The 20,937-nt window shown below is 46.2% G+C and overlaps 1 protein-coding gene across 2 annotated transcripts in view; it reads left to right on the top strand.

Annotated features, from left to right (window-relative positions):
- Nucleotides 1-15,676, top strand: part of LBH (LBH regulator of WNT signaling pathway) — an 86,697-nt gene extending 71,021 nt beyond the window's left edge. For both annotated transcript variants that reach the window (XM_067703347.1, XM_067703348.1), the window contains one exon: nt 15,021-15,676. In XM_067703347.1, coding sequence (XP_067559448.1) covers nt 15,021-15,209 — 189 coding nt within the window. In that variant the 3' untranslated portion in view covers nt 15,210-15,676. The remainder of the gene's footprint in view (nt 1-15,020) is intronic.
- Nucleotides 15,677-20,937: the final 5,261 nt, after the last annotated feature.

The raw sequence follows: 20,937 nt of genomic DNA, 5'->3' as shown, positions 1-20,937 counted from the left end.
TCCAGATCTCTCATCCAAAGGAGAACTGCCCTGAGCAAAGAGGGAAGTCACAAACCTCAGTCAGGGGGGCGTTGGTCTCTAGGTCTGACTTTCTCCTAACTTGAACCTGAAGGTGGTTGCCAGGCAGAATTAATTAGTATACCTTGAATTCATCTCCTGTCTTTACTTTGTAGAGCTTGAAACACATGTCCACCCTGGATTTGAGAGCATCCTTGGTTTTCCCAAATTCCTAACCATTTTCTCCAGACACAGCCCTATGTGTCAGTTCTAATTTATCTGCAGGTGAGCATTAGCCCAAGGTGTGTGGGCAGCCCCAGGCTCAGCTGCTGATCCCCATGGGACAGAGCCTGAGATGCCTACAGAGGCTCACACACACACACACACTCGCATGCACTTACATGAACTCACACACACATGCGCACACACACACACGACCAAAAGGGCAGACAGCAGAATGTTAATAGCAGTTGTTTTAGATCAGAGTGCTGTAATTACAGGAAAATTTTCTTTTCCTTCCCCTTTTTTGAGTAATTTCATATTTTCACTGGCAAACTATGTATTTTATTATTCTTATGCTTACTTTTCAAATTTTTAAAGTAGCATAGGCCCATTATGGAATTTTTATTTTCTTCTTTAAACTTTTTTTTCCAGTCACCATAATCTCACCATGCATAAATCGCAACTGTTAACATTTTAGCATCTTTTCCACAGAAGTTGTTTTTATATGGCCAAGATCACACAGGGTTGCGTTCTGCTTTTTTACTTAATGGTATGTAAGTCATCAGCATCACATCATCACAACTTATCTTTTTTTTAATAAATTAATTTATTCTATTTATTTTTATTTTTGGCTGAGTTGGGTCTTTGTTGCTGTGCACGGGCTTTTCTCTAGGTGCGGCGAGCGGGGGCTACTCTTCATTGTGGTGTGCAGGCTTCTCATTGCGGTGGCTTCTCTTGTTGCGGAGCACGGGCTCTAGGCACGTGGGCTTCCATAGTTGTGGCTCACGGGCTCAGTAGTTCTGGCTCATGAGCTGTAGAGCGCAGTCTCAGTAGTTGTGGCGCACAGGCTTAGTTGCTCCACGGCATGTGGGATCTTCCTGGACCAGGGCTCGAACCCGTGTCCCTTGCATTGGCAGATGGATTCTTAACCACTGCACCACCAGGGAAGCCCAAAATTTATCTTAAAAATGCTTCAAAGCCAGCATTTTAATAACTGCACAAAGTTATAAAGTTACAACATGATTTTTTCACCATTCTCCAATTGTTGAATTATTTTTAAATTGTATATATTTTTCTCTTATAAATAATGTGATAATATATATATAATTTTATATATAAATCTTTGTCCATAGTTTATACTATTTCCTTAGAGTCTTAGGAATAGAATTTCTGAGTCAAAAGGTGTAAGAGAGTGTGTGTGTGTGCACGTGTGTGTGTGTTATAATTATAAAGGTGATATTAATTCCTTTTAGAAATTTAGGAAAATATAGAGAAGTACAAACGAAATTTTAAATGCCCATATTCCTATCACTGAAATATTTTGGTATGTTTACTTCCAGTATTTTATATGCATTTTTATTAAAAAAAATAAAATTGAGGTAAAACTGTATGTGCCAGAGTGAATCTTTTTTCACTTCGTATAATATTGTGACTATGTTCCTGTCACTTGGTTTTCTTTGTAAAATGGCATTTCATTTTGTTATGTACCACTTATTGCTGAATATTTAGGTTGTGGCATATTTTGTTCTTACAGAGAACACTGCTTTGAATATCATTTTACACAAATCTCTGCGCAGGTCTGATTTGTTTCCTCAGAATAAATTCCTGGAAGTAGAATTGCTGAATCAAAGAGATTAAACATCATTAAGCCTCTTGATTATATATTACCTTAATAACAGAAGACAAATAAAAGAGTTTATCATAGTATAAGCTCCCAGCATTGAAAGCTCTACAAATAGAATCTCAGGGTTGTAAAATCTATACCAATGGGATGATGGAGGAGCTTTGTGGAGAGAGTCAGAAAGGTGTTTGGTTACTTTAAAGTGTTTGGGAGATGTTGTACATCTTCCCCTAGTTTGTTAACTGCTTATTTTGAGCAGAGATGATAACAGTTAATGATGTTTAGGCACCATTTAGCCAGCATTGCAAATTAGCCAGGGACATTCTTGTCCCATAGTGGGTATGTTGACATGCTCTGTGAATTACAAATGTATATGAGTTGGCCATTCCCCTACTTATCTCCTTTATTCTGTTAATGACATTGGAGCACCGTGTGACCTTGAGGAAGACCAGGGTAGTTGCCTTGGCTTGGATACCCACGAAGGTTGAACAGACGCACGTTTAGTCCCCTGAACCATCTTGGTTTTCCTGGGGTTCCAGGTCTGGCTTATGGAATGGTCATGGTTTAGAAATATTGCTTCCCTGGAATCAAGGATGAACTGGGCTCTTAGAAGTAGATCTGAACATAATGGAAGTCTTGGGCCAGTGTTCAAGGGCCTTCCACCCAATAGCACTGCAAGGTTCCAGGTTCTTTGCGACAGGTAAACAGCCTAGGCCAATGTTCCAGTAGAGTCCAATATGCCTGGCGGTTTACAAAGTTAATTTAGGTGTTACACAGACAAACTTTGAAAATGTTAGTGTATTTTATGGTTATTACCTATGACAAGTAATACTACTTTTCCATTTATGTAGTGATAGAATTTTATTTTATTTTTTAAATGTTTTAAACAAGTGAGGAAAGAAAAAATATAATTGAGCCATAGTGTGTATGTGGACGGGAAAGCATAACCATGGTGGTGCCTGACTTCCTGGGACTGGCGTCACCGTTGTTACCATGAAGGAATTTTTTTTCTTCAAGAGTTGAATCTGTCCTCTTGGACGGAAGCATTCTTAAAGATAAGCTAATACTAAATTATGATTTCTGTATTTCTTTGGTCATTTGCCCCCTTGGATATAGCAGTTAAAGCCATATCAGAAACGTTCTTGGCTGTTTTCCTTGGCACCCTAATATTGGAGGTTTTAATGCCAGATTACTTCTTAATCAGGTTCTATGTATACACCCCTTCATGTTTTAACGAAGTGTTAAAACCAAAGTGTTAAAACCTCAGCTGCCCCTGAGGTTCACAGAAACTTTCAAGGGATACGACAGCAGAGAGCATTTTGGAGAAATCAATTTCCACATCTTTAGCTTCCTTCTGTTCCTTTTCTAAAATTGCGTTTCCTGAAGACAGGCTTCACCAGTTTTCTTTTCCTACCTTTCCTATCAAGATTGCCCTCCACCCCCTTTGTAAGAGGACCTGCTTCTCACCTACGTGAATCTTTTAAGGTGCCTTCCCAGCGTATAGAAACCTTAGGAGAATCGAACAAATGGACCATATAAAAATGTTACTGTCTAAGAAGCTTCATAAATCCCACCTATCTATAAAAAAAACAGTGAAAAATTACCTTTGCGTTTAATAATTATTTGTGGTATGTTTATTGATTACTTATATACTAATAGCTGCAATAAGCCAATCCAGAATTTTATTTTTTTAACTAACAAGGCTTAGGGTCATGGGACATAAAAACATTAAAAGCCAATTTACAAATACATCTTTTTATTGCAGAGAAGTATGAAAAAAGCTAATGACTAAAAACTTTCAAACATGAAAATACATTAATATAAAATTCTATGGAGCAGTAGAATGGAAATACATTTTCAAGTAGAGAAAGGAATAAGATTTGACTTACGAGCTTGTTTATGAGTTTTTAAAATAGGTGATGGTAGATATCAAATTGCTATGGTGTTTATAAGCCATTGAGTACTTATTTAAAAGAGTGGCATAAAAGTTTATTTTAAAATGGTAATATTTATAATATAGCAGAAGTTTTAGGTGTCGGTTTTAAAAGGTGTGAAAGGAGACAGTTTTTCAAAATTCTTTCAATTCTTTCAAAATTCTTTCAAGATTCTTTCAATCTCCAAGTTTGGAGATCGTGGATATAGATATTTTCCTTGGGATCAAAACTGAGATACCGTAGCATCTCAGAGTGGGAGGGTTCCTTAGAGACTGGGCCAGTCTCTATCAGATGTGAGAATGCACTCTACAGTAGCGTGGCACTGGGTCACTTACGTGTTCTTTGGACATTGCCAGTGATACGGAGCTCAGAACCTTTCAGCGCAGCGGGATTATGAAGTATGAATCTGGATAACTGGTTTCTAATCTTGGCTTTGCTACTACTGTCTATGTCATTTCAGGCCACTCCCAGCATCTCTTTGGACCTTGCCTTCCCCATCTGTAATGGAGAGAGTTGATTCTATCATTTTTGTTAGAAGTTGTATAATGCGGTGAAATCCTCCATTCTGATCTTAGATAGGCCCCCTGGAGTTAAAAAAAATCTGCTCTCTCTTAGACTTCATGTCAGCCTTTTAAGTATTTGAAGGCACCTCTTATGTTCCCCTCAAATCTTTTCCAGTTTTAAAACATATTATCCTTCAACCTTGACTTATGGAGTCATCTTTGTGAAGGTATTTTTTTCTCCAGGCCATTGGCTCTCAAATTTTTAAATCTCAGTCCCTTTTACTTTTTAAAAAATTATTTAGGACCCCCAGAGATATTTGTTTATGTGGGTTATATCTTTTGATATTAAAAGTTTAAAATTTTTATTATTTATTAATTCCTTTAAAATGACAATAAAACCATTACATGTTAATATAAGTAATGATTTTTAATAAAAATAAATATATTTTCCAAAACAAAAAAAAAGTTCAGCACAAAGAAAGGTTTCACATTTTTGCAAATCTGTTTGATATCTGGCTTAATAGAAGACAGCTAGAGTCTCACATCTGCTTCTGCTTCCAATCTGTTGTGATTGGTGTTGGTTGAAGTACATGAAGAAAATCTGGCCTATGCAGATATGTACTTAGAAAAGGGAGAAATATTTTAGTAGCCTTTTCATATATTTTTCTTTGATATTTTGGCAAAACTCAGTAAGTGGTAGTTTCTTAAAGGTTAGTGGTAATGTGGAATCTGAAACCTTATCAATGAACTTTCTGTACTCTTACATTAAAATTCATTAGCCTATCTTGCACTTTGAACGAATCTTTTACGCATGCTTGTTTTCATAACGTGCTGTACTGATCATTTGGAAAATATAGGTTTGCTGAGTTATGCAGATCTTCCAAAGTTAACACATTTTGTTACATAATATCAAAAAAAATTACATTAGTTAATATGTGGTCTCATCAGAAATTCTTCAAGTGATAGGAAACTGTCAAGATTATGGTGGCTGATACAAGTTTTACAAAATTCTAATTTTTGCTTGAGACCTCAGTTTTTATCATTGGTAACAAATACCATCAGTCATTTTTTTGAAATATCAGGCTCATTTTCTTTGAAATATTAGGCTCAGGTCTGCCAAATACCCAAGTCTGAATAACCATGGTTGTTGGTCAATCATTCTTTCAACTAAAAATGGCGTCCCATGGAAAAAGCGGCTCACCACTCAATCCCATAAATGCTTTTCTGCGAGACAACCATTGTGCTCTGATGTGCACCAGAAGTGTTGTATAACGACTTTGCATTTCATCACAGAGTATATTAAACAACATGTACTTAACAGTCAATATTTAATAAAAATTAATCTTTACTGCTTCATCAAGGACATGAAGTTTTTTTGTTTTTTTTGTTTTTTTGCTGTACGCGGGCCTCTCACTGTTGTGGCCTCTCCCATTGCAGAGCACAGGCTCCGGACGCGCAGGCTCAGGGGCCATGGCTCACGGGCCCAGCCGCTCCGCGGCATGTGGGATCCTCCCGGACCGGGGCACGAACCCACGTCCCCTGTATTGGTAGGCAGACTCCCAACCACTGCGCCACCAGGGAAGCCCGAAGTTGTTTTTTGTTTTTTTTTTAATTGCAAGTGGGAGGTGATGACGAATACAATGACCACCAGCACAGTTTGCAGCTGCCGCCAGCATTAATTCTTGCTCAGGTGCCAGCAATTTCACCCACCGTTGCTTTTTATACCATTAGCGCAAGTATCAGCACAGGAAAAACGGCAAATAACATCTTAGTATTAACTAAGAAAATATTTTAACTCCATGGACACTCTGTCCCTGAAAGGAGCTCAGGAATTAAGCTTTGAGAACCACTGCTCTAGACTGAACAGAATGTGTCTGATCAGACGCTAGCTGGGCATCACCTCCCTGTTAGTGCAGGTGGTGTAGATGGTCTCCATGAGATTAGCGGACCTCTAGGAACATAGCCCTGTTTGCTTCAGTGTTTTCACATCAATACTGCAGTTGCGATCAACTATAATCTCCAGGCCTCTTTTACTGGACCTACTATCAAGCAAGGCTTCCTGTTGGAGAGGGGAAGAAAAGTTTTTAACTTAAAGAAAGATATAAACTAGCTGATGACCTCACTTTGGGAAAAGGTGAGTTGGGGGTGATGGATGTCATCCAAGTGGAGACTTTCACAGATGGTGGAAAGGGCAGTGAAGCCGTGGATTGGGGAATCCTCAGCCTAAGATGGACAGTGGAAGCCGGGAAGCTGCCTGAGTCCAGAGAAAAGCCTAGGCTGACACCAAGTCCAGGGAGGGCACAGGGAAGGTGAGGTTAGACAGGTCAGGTGAACCTGAGCAGGGTCATGAGAATCAGGAGAGAAGCAGCCTTGAAGCAGGCTGGCCTGGTAGTGTGCTGCAGAGGTCGTGGTGACTGAAGGCCAAGCAGGGCCCTGGGCCTGGGCTGTAAGCAAGTCCTCAGAGACTTGAGAGTGGTTTCCATCCAACGATGGTTTTGGAAGCCAGGTAATAGGGGAACCCCAGACAAGAAGAGAATGGGAGGCTATGGGACCAGGCTAAATATTCAAGATTTTTGTCTCCAAAACAAAGAATGAGGGAATGGTTGGAAATGGCAGCCCTGTCAGTCTGGGCTTTCTGAGAGAGGGTGTGTGGCTTTGGGACACCTGGGTGGCACCAGCAGGAGAGAGAGAGAGAGAGAGGCCATCCCCCAAGGCCCAGAGATGACTGGGAAGCATGTCTTCTTTTCAAAGGGCAATAATGAGATAGTCAGGGGGCATATTTGGATGGGGGTATTTGAAATCATCCTATGCCAGAAAGCTGCAGTGTTTTCTTACCACCCTGGAGAACTTTGAGAGATGTTCTGTAACATTACAAAAGCCCCATCAGCTCGCTGGGCCCGAATTATCTGCAGCAATTCGTGCTAATTAATTGGAATTTGGAACTCCTGACTTGCAGGATGGGTGTGTGTTGGAGAGATGTTTATGAAAGATGGTGTTTATCCAGAGGATTTCCTTTTCTTTTAAGTTTCAAGGCTGGAGGCTTAAGCATCTTTAATCCAAAGGAAGGAGATCCAACAGTTGTTAATAAAGCCCCAAATCTCTGCTCAAGTCTCCTGTAGGATTAGAGACACCAGAGAAGTGTAGGAGAGGGTGAGGTGGATAGTCTATAACCCCAGTCCAGGGGAGATTTGCGTGACGTGAGTCTCAAGGATGGAGAATGAGGTCATTAGCATCTGAGTGGAGGTGTTAGAATGTTCTTCCCCATCCTCTGAATCCAGGCAGTAGCCACTGTGCCCCTTTGCTATAATTCTTTCTGTTCTTGCCACCCACGTTTCACTCTGAAAAGTCAATAAAATGCAAATAATGATGATGATGATAAAATAGCAGGAGGCGAGGATTTCAAAGAACTATTTCTTGCCTTCACGTATTGTTAGGGGACAAAAAGCAGGGTGTACTTTTCTTTTGAATTAGCTGCCCCTCATTCACTCAGCCTTTGTCAGAGCAGGATGCTGGTAGAGATCTGCCCATTGTTAGAAACCAGCCCTTCCTAGGAATGAATAAACACACAAGGCCCATCCATTGTTATTCTCCAGGAAAAATAAGAAACCCAGGCGGCACCCCTAGAGTAGGCTGGGGGAAGGAGGGGAGGGTGCGTAATGGGGAGACTTACGCTGCAGGGGCTTCCACTGCAAGGCCAGGATCTGGACAAGGCAGTGGCTTCCATTCCAGTTGGCCTAACCAATGCCCTGGGAAAAGAGAGGTACTGTAGGAGAAGTCCAGAGAACCTGGCCTAGACTTTGTGAGCACAAGCTCAGGAGTGCTGCTAATTTCCTCCTGTCCCAAGCCACAGCTACAGACGTTCCAGTGCCTTACTGTAAATGCTCCCTGGGGACCCCAGCTTTACCTAATAAGAACCATCATTAGGAATTTAAAGTTTATAGAACATACAGACATACCTGTATTTAATTCTCTCCAAAGCCTATAAGATGGGAATTAGTAGTAATCCCAATTTATAAATGAGGAAAGGGGGGCGATGGGCCTCCACATCTTTGAGCCTGTTGGCTTCCTTGCTGGCACTCAGGCTGAAGCATCGTGTAATCCTTTCAACAATACTGTAGAGTGGAAATTCCTTCCTCATCTTACTCACGAGGCAGCTGAGGCTCAGAGAAGTTAAAACGACTTGACCCCAGTCATAGAGATAATAAAGCACGGGGACAAGGGAAAAGCCAGATCTTTCAGACTCCTGGTCTACCTGTGGGAGTGGAGATTTTCCATCACAGGTTTGAGGTTCATTTCTACCCCCTCCTCTGGAACCAGAGAGGGGAGAGACACACTGTGTGGTTTTGGATGCCGAGGCAGATCCCTCTTGGGGCCTTGGAGAGCCACCTGGTTATTCATCGCAGGCCCTCTGTCCCACCTGCCCTCTCCCCCGCACCCCAGCACGCCTCCTTCCTCTGTTCCACCCCAGCAAAGAGGAGCAGGATGGCCGAGCTCCCTGGGTCTCAGCTTGCAGAGCTGGTAATTAGCCCTTTGTATCTAGTTAACCACCTTTCATCTCCTCTACCTGCTGGTGTCCGCTTTCCCTATTAGCATCTCTCAGCTCTTTGCCGAGCCCTCCACCTTCTTTGTGGCCAGCTCGGGTTGTTTGTCAGGGGTGACGGCTGAGGGATGCACGCACACAGGGGAGGGCTGCTCCAACCAGAGTCGCTCATTTTCCATCCTAGGTGCCAGGCATCTCTCTCCTCTCCCACCCCAGAGGCAGCCAGGTTTAGGTCACCTGGCTTAGAGGCAGACAGTCGATAGCTAGGCCCCCAAATTTCGGGCCTTTGGAGCCCTGGTATTACCTTTCAGTTCCCCTCCGTAGGTGAAATGGGAGCCGACTGACCGGTGACTTTTATACTTTCAACAAAAGCCTGCTGACTAATTCCGTATCTCCAGGGGCTCACCTTCAACCCCAGACTTCTCTGCTCTCAGGCCTCCCATGTCGGTCTATTAGCCAAGCATCCTGAGCTTTCCTGGACGGTCCTGCTTTCAGGACCTCATATTTATGAGGTCCTATTTATTTACCAATGTCCTCATATTTATCTATTTATTTGTGTAGCTATTTCAATTTATATTAACTTTACATATTTCATATAAATTTATATTAATAAAAATGAAAGGGAATTAAAAATTTTAGCCTCAAGTGCTTAAGAGACACATGTGGCTGGTGTTTGCCATTGGACAGCGCAGATAGAAAATATTTCTATTATTGCGGAAAGTTCTGTTGGACAGCTCTGATCTACAGGCAGAAATTCCAGTATATTGGCATCCAAACTACATCTCACAGACCATTTCTTCCTAGAAGTTCCTAAAGCTCCTTTGACCTTTTTTTTTTTAATTTATTTTATTTATTTAGTTTTGGCTGCGTTGGGTCTTCCTTGCTGCGTGTGGCCTTTCTTTAGTTGCGGCGAGCAGGGGCTACTCTTTATTGCAGTACGTGGGCTTCTCATTGCGGTGGCTTCTCTTGTTGCGGAACACAGGCTCTAGGCACGCGGACTTCAGTAGTTGTGGCACATGGGCTCAGTACTTGTGGCTCGTGAGCTCTAGAGCACAGGCTCAGTAGTTGTGGCACACGGGCTTAGTTGCTCCACAGCTTGTGAGATATTCCCGGACCAGGGCTCGAACCTGTGTCCCCTGCATTGGCAGGCGGATTCTTAAAACAACTGTGCCACCAGGGAAGCCCCTCCTTTGACCTTTTGAGTGAACTCATTTGAGTTCCCAAAATGTCAGATCCTGTTGGGATTGGAGGCCACCTGGCAAAGGATGCCTTTGAAGAAGTGTCCGCTATAAAATTGACCATTACCAAGTTTTTTGTTTGTTTATTTGTTTGTTGTTGTTTTTGTGGTATGCGGGCCTCTCACTGTTGTGGCCTCTCCCGTTGCGGAGCACAGGCTCCAGACGCGCAGGCTCAGCGGCCATGGCTCACGGGCCCAGCCGCTCCGCAGCATGTGGGATCTTCCCAGACCGGGGCATGAACCCGTGTCCCGTGCATCGGCAGGCAGACTCTCAACCACTGCGCCACCAGGGAAGCCCGACCATTACCAAGTTTGTTTGTTTGTTTTTGTTTTTGTTTTGCGGTATGCGGGCCTCTCACAGCTGTGGCCTCTCTTCGTTGCGGAGCACAGGCTCCGGACGCGCAGGCTCAGCGGCCATGGCTCATGGGCCTAGCCGCTCTGCGGCATGTGGGATCTTCCCGGACCGGGGCACGAACCTGTGTCCCCTGCATCGGCAGGCAGACTCTCAACCACTGCGCCACCAGGGAAGCCCGACCATTGCCAAGTTTGAATGCCTGCTGTTCCCCACAGTGGGACATGCAGGGCCCGGGATGTTCTTGGTGCATGTGATCTCCAAGATGTCATTTGCAAAGGAGGGAACTTGGTGTCTATTAGTTTCATCCAAGCCATCAGCCCTGGCTGCCGAGTGTAACAGCTGGATGTGGAGTCCGGTGTTGGTGGACAGAGGAAGGGGCAAGGCTGAGAGAATCACAGCTGGGATGGATGCTTTGTGATCTGTTCTGCCCTGGAGGGTGAGGGTGGGAAATGCTTCTCAGAGCCTCCCCATCTTCCTTTCTGGACACCTTAGAGAGGAGCCTTTTGCTTCAGAGAGAAACGAAAAGGATTTTTTTCCCCTTCTCCAGTCCAAGGAGAAGGGACGCTTTGGGGTAAGAGGTTTAACCAGAAGCAGTTTCTTTTTGGAACAGGGGCAGTGCTTTATTCCTGGCCAGTTCCTGCAGGCAAACAGCATGCTGGGCTGGCCTGCTGCCCCAACTCTACCTGTCATGTGCTTGGCAAGTCTGACTTGAGTCCTTTTTTCCACTGCCTTCCCCACCCCGTCAAACTGCCGTTGCAACCTCTCATTTTTCTGCTGCCTAGATGATTAAAAAGCATGACTTAGTGGAAAAATCTTGACCTCCTTGGGGTCAGCCTCTTAGGCAGCTGTCAGAGATAAGATTGTACTGGCAAAATACTCAGCTTTGCTCTGCAAGGCTTTCTGTCTGGATGTGAGGAAATGAGAAGCTGGTTGGTTCTGGGTGCGTTTTGTTTGTCTTTGGAGAGAGCTACAATTTTCAGAGGCATAAATTGGTATTATCTGATAATACAATATAATCTCTGATGGGAGGGTTAGATTATTATAGTGATTTTTAAAAATGTAATTAACAGGCTTTGTAAAAGAAAAAAAGTTTTTTTTTCCATGGCGCCTGCTTTGAGCAATTCAGGGAGCAAAGTTCTCTGGCAAGTAAGCAGTATCAGAAGTTCAATGCTCAGACTTCCCCCAAGGACTTAAAAGACTTAATTGTGTGGCTCCTGGTATGAAAGGCATTGTTTAGAGTTATTTTAATTACTGTGTTAGTATTTCTGCCTCTTGCTTGGAGTTTGAAACTGCTGTTGGAGACTGCTCTCGCAGTCCTGTTGAAACTGCTCCAAAGAGGACATTCCGATTTGAGTTTAGCATATGTCTTCAAAGCATTTTATCATCTCTGTATTTGCCCAGGCTTTGCACCCACCTAGTGAGACCAGAAGGCCACTTCACTCTTCACTTCTTAAAAAGAGAAACTGAGGCCCGGGCGTTTGAGAGGTCTTGGTTAGGGTTGTACAAGTGATGTCAAGGTTGATGTGGCTTGACCCAAGTGTTGTCAAATGAGCGCCTCATTCGAAGTCCTGTGGGTCTGAGTTTGGGTCCCCGTTCAGCCGCTTCCTAGCTCTGTGGCCTTGAGTAAGTCACTTGCCCTCTCTGTGCTTCAGTTTCCTCATCTATAAAAAGTGATCACACCACTGCATACTTCAGAGGATTATTGTGAAGATTGAGATTCTGCTCAGCAAACGTGCCTGGCATATCTTCCATCATCAGCAGCCTCCTTATTTTAACACTTTTCCCCCTACTTTTAGTTAAAGATGCATTCCCGGCTTAGAACAAAATCATATGCTCTCCGCCCTTGTCGTCGTCCTCCTGCTTCTGCTGGCCTTGCCGCTGCCTGTCTCTCTGGCTCTTCCTCAGCGGGTGCGATCCTAGCTAGGAGCCGGGCGCCACCTCTCTCAGCCAGGGGGTCACAGCGCAAGCCCAGCCCTGGGCTTTAGGTCAGAGGGTAGAGGCAGGGGCCCAGGGCTGTCTTGGGCCAGGTGTCCATCCCCTCTTGATATTTCGCAGCTCTGTCCTTGAAGATTTAGAACAACTGTTTGGACGGGGCAGCTCATCTTCTGGACCTAGCTGCCCAGATGGTCATCCTGGGGCCTGAACTGCCAAATGGGCCATTAAAGCCTAGGGTCTTGGGCTTCCCTGGTGGCGCAGTGGTTGAGAATCCGCCTGCCAATGCAGGGGACACAGGTTCGAGCCCTGGTCTGGGAGGATCCTACATACCGCGGAGCAACTGGGCCCATGAGCCACAAGTACTGAGCCTGCGCGTCTGGAACCTGTGCTCCGCAACGAGAGGCCACGACAGTGAGAGGCCCGCGCACCGCAATGAAGAGTGGACCCCGCTTGCCACAACTAGAGAAAGCCCTTGCACAGAAATGAAGACACAACACAGGCAAAAATTAATTAATTAATAAACTCCTACCCCCAACTTAATCAATCTTAATCTTAAATTAATTAATAAACTCCTACCCCCAACTTAATCTTAATCAATCGTAATCAATCTTAAAAAAAAAAAAAGGCCTAGCGTCTTGCCCACCCTCCCTGGTCAGTTTTCTGTGAAGTGGGCATGTTGACTCAGTGGCATCCATTCATTGTTCAAGAGGCACAGGTGTTGAAGACAGGAGATCTAGGTTTGAATCCTGGCTCTTCCTTGTGACCCTCAGAGCCCCAGGTCTCTCTGCTCCTGGGCAGCGGGGGAGGGGGGGAGGTGAGGCCTACCGGAGGTATCTGAAAAAGCTTTGTAAACTGTAGCATACTTTCCACTCGTGGGGGTTCCCCTCACTCATGCCCAAGGCTTGTGCTCGGAAGGGCACCTGTGTCCTCACCCACAGCAGGAGGCTCCGGCTCCCCAGAGGAGAAGTGAGGAGGGGCCCAAGTAAGCCACTTGACCTTCTCCCTGCTCGGCATGTGGGTCTGTGCGCAGAGCCCAGTCCAGGGGCAGACCTGCAGGGCTGGCTGCATCAGGAAGAGACAGCCCGCAGGGGGGCGTCATCTTTCCCGCGCCTCCCTTCACCCCACTAGCCTGGCCCCTCCCTGCCTTGTTTTCCTCCTGGCCGCCATTACGATCCTGTTTATAAGCCCGTTAAGTCTTTAATGATGCCTGGTTGTGCAGCTGGCTTAAGACTTAATCCCCCAGCAATAGGGCTTTATTGGATAAATGGTTAATAATCACTCGTCTGCAGGGATTGGGGAGGTTGTGTTGAGGCCCCTGATTCCCGGAAGCCCCACGTGGCCCCTGACATGGTCAGGGACTTGATGGGGACAGCACTGCGTGGGGCTAGGTGCAATAAGATTGGGTACCCTCATAACACCCCAGAAGTTGGGAAAGCCTGAGTTTCTAGGAGAGCACTTCTGCTACCTCCAAGGAACAGAGCCAGGCACAGGGAACCCCCGGGATCTCTTCAAATGTGTGTCTCCACCCCCTCCAGGGTCTGCTTTCCTTTCTTTTGCCATTAACAAGCTGTGTGACCCTGAGCACGTGACCCCTCTGGGCCTCAGTTTCCTTATCTATCAAATGGAGAGGTTGGAAGAGATGGCCTTGCAGGTGCCGTGTGATTCTGTGAGCCCAAGCGTCCCAGACAGTCTCCTCTCTCCGGCTCTCTGGCGTGTCCCCGAGAGCTGTGTGTGGCAGGAGACCAGCAGCCCATTGGATTAAGTACTTAAGCTGCTGGGCAAAGAATTGGGTCAGCTGTAGTCACAGGGCAGTGTGCGCAAAGGGAATCCGCAGAGCCTGGATTTTATAGCCTGGTTTGGGGTTTCTCCCAGCTCTGGTCAGGACACACAGTAGGCATCAGAAAAAGGAACCTCGTTGACAGGACTGTGGAAAGAGAAGTAGACTCTTTCAGGTGTAGAGCCGTCAAGGAGCCAGGTGTTGTTTACAGGTGAAAAAAGAGCCTGGGATTATGTTCCCATGTGCCTGTGTCTGGGGCCATGCCTTCAACCCTGATTTGACTTTGACTTTACAGCTACAGCGAGATCAGAACCCGTCTCCTTGAGAGGCACGTGATATCGGCCACGGACTTGGGGGTCAGGCAGACCTGGGTTTGATCCCATTCTACCACTGCTCGTTTCCAGGCTGAATGGTTTGGGCAACCTCCTTCTCCAGGAATCTCCTGGGATTCTTTCAGGTGGCGTGAGCAGCACCTATGTTTCTGCCTGACCGTGTTGGGTCCAAATTATGTATGTAAAGTACCTGGTAGGTGCCAATAATTATCCTGGGAGGAATTTAATGTTATAGCACCTGTTGTATGCATTGTACTTCTAGAGTAAAATGCTCGCTGCAAATGGAGATGTGACTCACTGTGGACATGATTTTGAGTTCTTTTATCTGAAATCAAGACCAAAAAGTACAAACGCAAATTTGGTGGCACTGCCATGAAAACGTTCAGCTTCAGGATTAGTCTGGGTTTCCTTTGTTGCCCCAGAGTTTGTTCCCTGGCTCCTGCCTGATGCTCTGCAGTATCCCACCTGCTGCTCCCCAGTATCCCAAGGGCGTAGCACGGTCTCTGGTGTATAGCGGGGGCTCGGTCCTGCACGTGTACCTGATGGGGTTCTCCGCTTTTATTTCAGATCTTCCCTGACCCGTCAGACTTCGACCGCTGCTGCAAACTGAAGGACCGTCTGCCCTCCATCGTGGTGGAGCCCACAGAGGGGGAGGTAGAGAGCGGGGAGCTCCGGTGGCCCCCCGAGGAGTTCTTGGTCCAGGAGGATGAACAGGACAACTGTGAAGAGACACCGAACGAAGACAAGGAGCAGTAGGGTCCACGCCGGCTCCCACAGGGTCACACCAGACAGCATCTGTACCTGAACTGTGTTCTTTCCCGCTACCATGGAAGGAGAGCATGAGCCACAATAGTTCTGAAAAAGTCAGACGATGGCTTCCGTTTTGCACCTGCAAATCACTGAGTTGGTTTTCTTTTCTTTTCTTTTCCTTTTTTGAGATGTCGGGCAGTGGAGCCCTCTGCGACAACACGCCGGACCTTTGAGAAAGGAAGCTGCTTAGAGCAGGGGTTGGGGGGTGCGGGGAGGCGGGCGTCTTGGAGATCTTTATCTGAACTCAAGCAGGCTGGGGGCAGCCGTGGGATTCCAGTGGGCTCTGGGGGTGGGCTGGGATGGGGGGATGTGCAAAGCTAGCAAGGAACGTCTGGGGCAAGAAAACAAACAGGAGATGAAAGAGAAAATACACATTTTAAAGAAAACATTGAGCAGAGAAGTGCAGCCAGGAAGTACCTACCCAGCAAGCATTCGCTCTGGCTGCTGGGACATCAGACAACAAAGTCTTCATCTCTCTCTAGTTTTGCCCACTGCCAGCCTTTGTTTTTGTTTCAGGTGTGTTGGTCTGTAATGGGGAGGCAGGCAGAGGAGAGCAGTGGAGGCTGGCTACCTGCAAAGCCAGCTGGAGGTGATGCCGATGCCAGGAACGCCTCCCGTTTCCTTCTCCAGACCCTCCCCTCAGGCCCTAGCAGGTGCGTGTGCCCCCGTAATCTGGAGGTTTTTAAAGAGGCTGCAATGTTGAGCGCTCCCCTGATTTATCCTTTTTGCCTCCCAGCCCTTCTGGAAGTAGCGAGAGCCCTTCCCACCCTTGTTGGAGGGCCGATGTAGATGCTTGGACACCAAGGTCCATCCCCACCTGCCCCCCCACACACTTGCTCTCCCTTTGGGCAGAGGCACAGAGTGGTGGGCTCCCCCTGGCTGGCCCTTCCTTCTCCTCATCTCCACCCTCCCAGCCCTGGCACAGCGGTCAGGCCGGGTGGCTGCCAGCCCTGCCGCAGATTCCAGCCAGCCTGGCCAGCCACAGCACCCATTCCCGCGTGGGATCTTGGCCTCTTTTTCCGGTGGGAGCTGAATGGCGAGTGGAGGATGCTTTTTCTGTTTCTTGTGGGGGAAGTGAGCTTTAACGCAGGTCCTGAGAGCTGGCAGAGCCTGGGAGTTATTGGATGGCAGTGACAGGCTCTCACGCAGCAGCCTGGGGATTGAATTTGAAACTAAAGGGTGTCATGAGGTCTTGGGCTTCTTCCGCGGTGTGTCTGGATGCAGGGGACAGGACGAGGGAGCATCGTCCCTCCTCACCTCCCACCTGACCCCTGCAAGGGCAAGTTGCAAGAGAAGGCTAGCTTGGACTTAGAGCTTCTCGTCATAGTTAAGAACCATCTGGAGCTGCGGAGATTGCAGGACAAGCCCTTCAGACCGTCTCTATCTCAGAGCAGGACGGTGCAGCTAAGAGGTGTGCTCAAGACCCTCCCTGGGGCCGTACTCGGCCAGCGGAGGCACCCACCGTGTCCCCTCGGGGCTCCAGTCAGTCCAGCTTGATCCCAGCTGGGACATGCGTGTAGAGTTGTACTTAATACCTCAAGGTTAGTGTGGCTCTGGAGAACGCTGGTGCAGGAGGACCAGCGTGTGCTGTTGTCACATCAGCAGGACTTGGTCCTGGGAAGCCAACGCTCACCCCCTCACCCCTCTGCCCCCAACCTCTGTGTTGTCTGCTTGTGTTGCACACACTGATGGCAATAACTTCCTCCAGCTCCTCGAGCAAGTGGGAGAGGCCTGCAGCCTGCCCTGCGAGGGGGCTTCTCACTCTCGCTCTCCCTCTCCTTCTGGCTGCAGGGAGCCTTTCCAGTTACCCTCACACCCCCGCAGCTGCAGTTCTCATCCCGTGCCTCCCTGTGTGGATGGGGTCTTGCCTTGGAAAATCCCATGTTTCTGTGTCCCCCTCTCATCTGCTCCCCTGTATCATCTGTCCTGGTCTTGCCGTCTGATGGGAACGTGCTTGTAAACTGCATAACAAATCTACTTTGTGTATATGTGTGTTTATGGGGGTGGTTTATTATTTTTGCCGGTCACTAGACCCCTTTGTACGGTCACGTGCAGTCTGAGCAGGCCAGGGGCTGACAGCTTAAGTCAGGACCCTCAGCGGTGAGCCTCTTGGGGCGACCCAGCTGCTCTTGGACAAGTGGCTGAGCTCCTGTCTGGCCTCCTCTTTTTTTTTTTTAAGTAACTTGTGTGTATTTCTAACTGATGCTATTGAAACAAAACAAAGCAAAACAAAAAAACCCCTAGTATTTCAGTAAAAATGCCTGTTGTAAGATGAACCTCCTATAACTTCTATCTGTTCTTTTTTGAGGCTCAGGGAGAAACTAGCATTTTTTTTTCCAAACTACTTTTTGTCACTGTGACAGTTGTAAATAAAGTTTGAAAATGCTTTCCACTCTTGTCTGGTTTCTTTCTTTCTTGCTGCTCCATTGGAACAGACAAAGCACAGGAGATACTCTTGCAGGAGGCTGAGTTCAGTGGAGCCCCATGTGAGGGTCCTTACATATCTCACCTTCTGGCCCTTCTGGGGTGAGCCCATCCATGGTTTTTATCAGCTGGTTGAATGAAAGCAGCTTTTTTCTTCTATGCTAGAGGTTCTAACTCTGGATGTGCATCAGAGTCACCAAGAGAGCTTTAAAAAAATACAAATAACCTGGATCCTACCCCCACAGACTTGCATTTCAGTTGGTCTGGGGTGAGGTCCAGGCATTAGCATTTTTTAGAATCACCTAGATTTTAACACACAACCATGGTGGTGGTTGGTTTTTTTTAAAATTTTATTTATTTATTTTTAGCTGCATTGGGTCTTCATTGCTGCACGTGGGCTTTCTCTAGTTGTGGTGAGCGGGGACTACTCTTCGTTGCAGCGCACAGGCTTCCCATTGCGGTCGTTTCTCTTGTTGCAGAGCATGGGCTCTAGGCACGCGGGCTTCGGTAGTTGTGGCATGTGGGCTCAGTAGTTGTGGCTTGTGGGCTCTAGAGCGCAGGCTCAGTAGTTTGTGGCACACGGACTTAGTTGCTCCACGGCATGTGGAATCTTCCTGGACCAGGGCTCGAACCCGTGTCCCCTGCATTGGCAGGTGGATTTTTAACCACTGTGCCACTAGGGAAGTCTCACAGCCATGGTTTTAAACCGCCCTTCTAAGGGAAGAGAAACATCCAAAATATATTGTAAAGTTGTTCACAAAGACTGGGAGTGAATGAATGGGTGTGTATATAGCTCGAGAGAAATCCAGGAATCATTCAAACCATTGACTGAGTGCCTAGGACTTATCAGGCATTGTTAAAGAGTTTGGGTGAACAAAATAGCAGTGGTCGCAGCTCTTACTGCACTGCTTTAGTGTAAAATTAAAGGAAAAACAGGTGCTCTAAGAGTAAGTGTCTGTTGGAAGGGTCAGGAGAGGCATCTGAAGAAGTGACAAGGGGTAGGAGAGGAAGCGGATGAGGTGCATGGAGAGAGTACTTCCGGCAGAAAAGGCTTGGGATGAGCTTGACTGGAGGGAATGGGGAGGAGGAAACAGTGCAAGGAGGGATGCTTAGGCCTGGGTGAAGAGTTTGGGTTTTATTCAAGTGCAGGGCCTAGGACAGTATCATTTACATTTTTACACAATCTGGCTTTATGGAGATGGGATTGGAGCGGGCAAGATGGAAGGCTAAGAGACCAGGAAGGGGGCTTCATGGAGGTCAGAGTGAGAGAAGGTGGTGCTTTGTGGAAAGGGTTTTTGGACATTTGTTGAACCTGAGGCTGGCTATTTTTGCCTTCACTCAGCCCACATCTGGGCTCTTAACCATGGGCAGTATAAGTAATCAAGTGATCTGTGCTGAGCTCAATTGATATCAGTGGAAGATCAATCCATTTTAACATTAGCCTGTCAGACCATTAGATCTATGGATCTGCTGCCCTGAAGATAATGTTCAAGCCTTGATCATCCTCATCTTGGATTGCCCTCTGTGTCCCCCAGACAGCCTGAGGATAGAGTTTATTACAACACAGCCTCCTTGAACATAGCCCCACAGAAAACTGTCTTTATTCACAGATGATATCATTTATGTAGAAAAATCCTATGGAACCTACCCCAAAAATCTACTAGAGCTGACATGTGAATTCAGCATGGTTGCAGGATCTAAGATCAATATACAAAAACCGACTATATTTCTGTATACTAGCAATGAATAATTGGAAATTGAAATTTAAAATTCCACTTATATTAGCATCAAAACATAAACTATTTAGGGATAAATCTGACAAAAGATGTACAAAACCTATTCAATAAAAACTACAAAACACTACTGAGAGATATGAAATAAGACCTACGTAATCAGAGGGGTATACCTTTTTCATGGCTCTGAAGACACCATGTTGTTAAGATGTCAGTTCTCTCCAAATTGAGCTATAGATTCAACACAATCAAAATCCCAGCAAGTTTTTTTTTTCAGAAATTGGCAATCTGATTCTAAAATTCCTGTGAAAATGCAAAGGACCTAGAATAGCCAAAACAACTTTAACAAAGAACAAAGTTAGAGAACCCAAATCTCAATTTCAAACTTGATTACAAAGTTACAGTAATCAAAACATTTAGCATTGGCATCAAATAGACAAAGAGATCCACGGAACAGAGTCCAGAAATGGCCCCAAACGTAAATGGATGATTGATTTTTGACAAAGGTGCCAAGGCAACTCAGTGGAGAAGGGACAGTGTTTTCAACGATTGGTGTTAGAACAATTGTACATCCACATGCAAATATCCCCTGGGGATGGAAACATGAGTCTTTACTTCTGTCTCCCATTGTCTCCATGTGACTTTCTAAATAGAATATTTATTCATTTAGGAAAAAATTCATCTTCATGGTTGGTCAATCGCTTCAATGCTGTCCCCACTCCACCCCAGGTCACCTCCTCTGTCCCTAAAGGAGGAACATTGGTGGCAACTGGTGACCTTTGCTGTGTTATTCAGGACGACTTGTATTCAAGTCCTCCTCAGCCCCTCCATATGTTATCTGCGTCCAGTTTCTTAATGTCCAGGATCTTCAGGTTTCTTTTCTAGTACCTCTTGCACAGAGATGTGAGGATTGAACACTCAGTAGGCACTCCACAAGTCAGGGTTTTACCTCTCTTCCCCTTAAACATCTAAGGAACCGGCCCCTTCCTTCTCTCCCCTGTTTTTTGCTCTGAGTCCTGTGTGCACACCAGAGTCAAGGAGAGCTTCAAGGTGAAGACAGCTCCGTACTCACAAATGCACCTCCCTTAGTCTGCCCCTTTTATTTCTCAACATGAAGGAGGGGAAAACAGGGAGAAGAAGGGAACTTTAATGCCTTCTGTCCACCGAAATATTGGAGAGGGAAGGGGGAGACATCTCCCATCAAGCTAGGCCTGATGTCTGGCTCCTTTTTAAAGAGGAGATCCTTGGGCAGAAACCTGTTTGAAATGATGCTTGAGTTTTGTGTAGAGGTGTGGGTGACCGCAAATGCAAAGGCCCTGTGGTAGACATTGACTTGACTTTTTTGAGGAATGTCTGCGAAGCCAGCAGGGCTAGAGTAGAGGAAAAGAGAAGTAGCTGAGGCCAGATATCACAGAGCGGAGTTTAGAATCACTATTGCCCACTCTGAGAAGCCCACTGGGGAAGGAAGCAGGCTCGTCAGGCATCCCAGCCCCTGGAAATCCACTGGTCAGCCCACC

The sequence above is a fragment of the Pseudorca crassidens genome, chromosome 14 (genome assembly GCF_039906515.1).
Source record: "Pseudorca crassidens isolate mPseCra1 chromosome 14, mPseCra1.hap1, whole genome shotgun sequence".
Lineage (NCBI taxonomy): Eukaryota > Metazoa > Chordata > Mammalia > Artiodactyla > Delphinidae > Pseudorca > Pseudorca crassidens.
The sequence above is the reverse complement of the archived record's forward strand: the minus strand, read 5'-3'. Positions and strand labels throughout refer to the sequence as shown.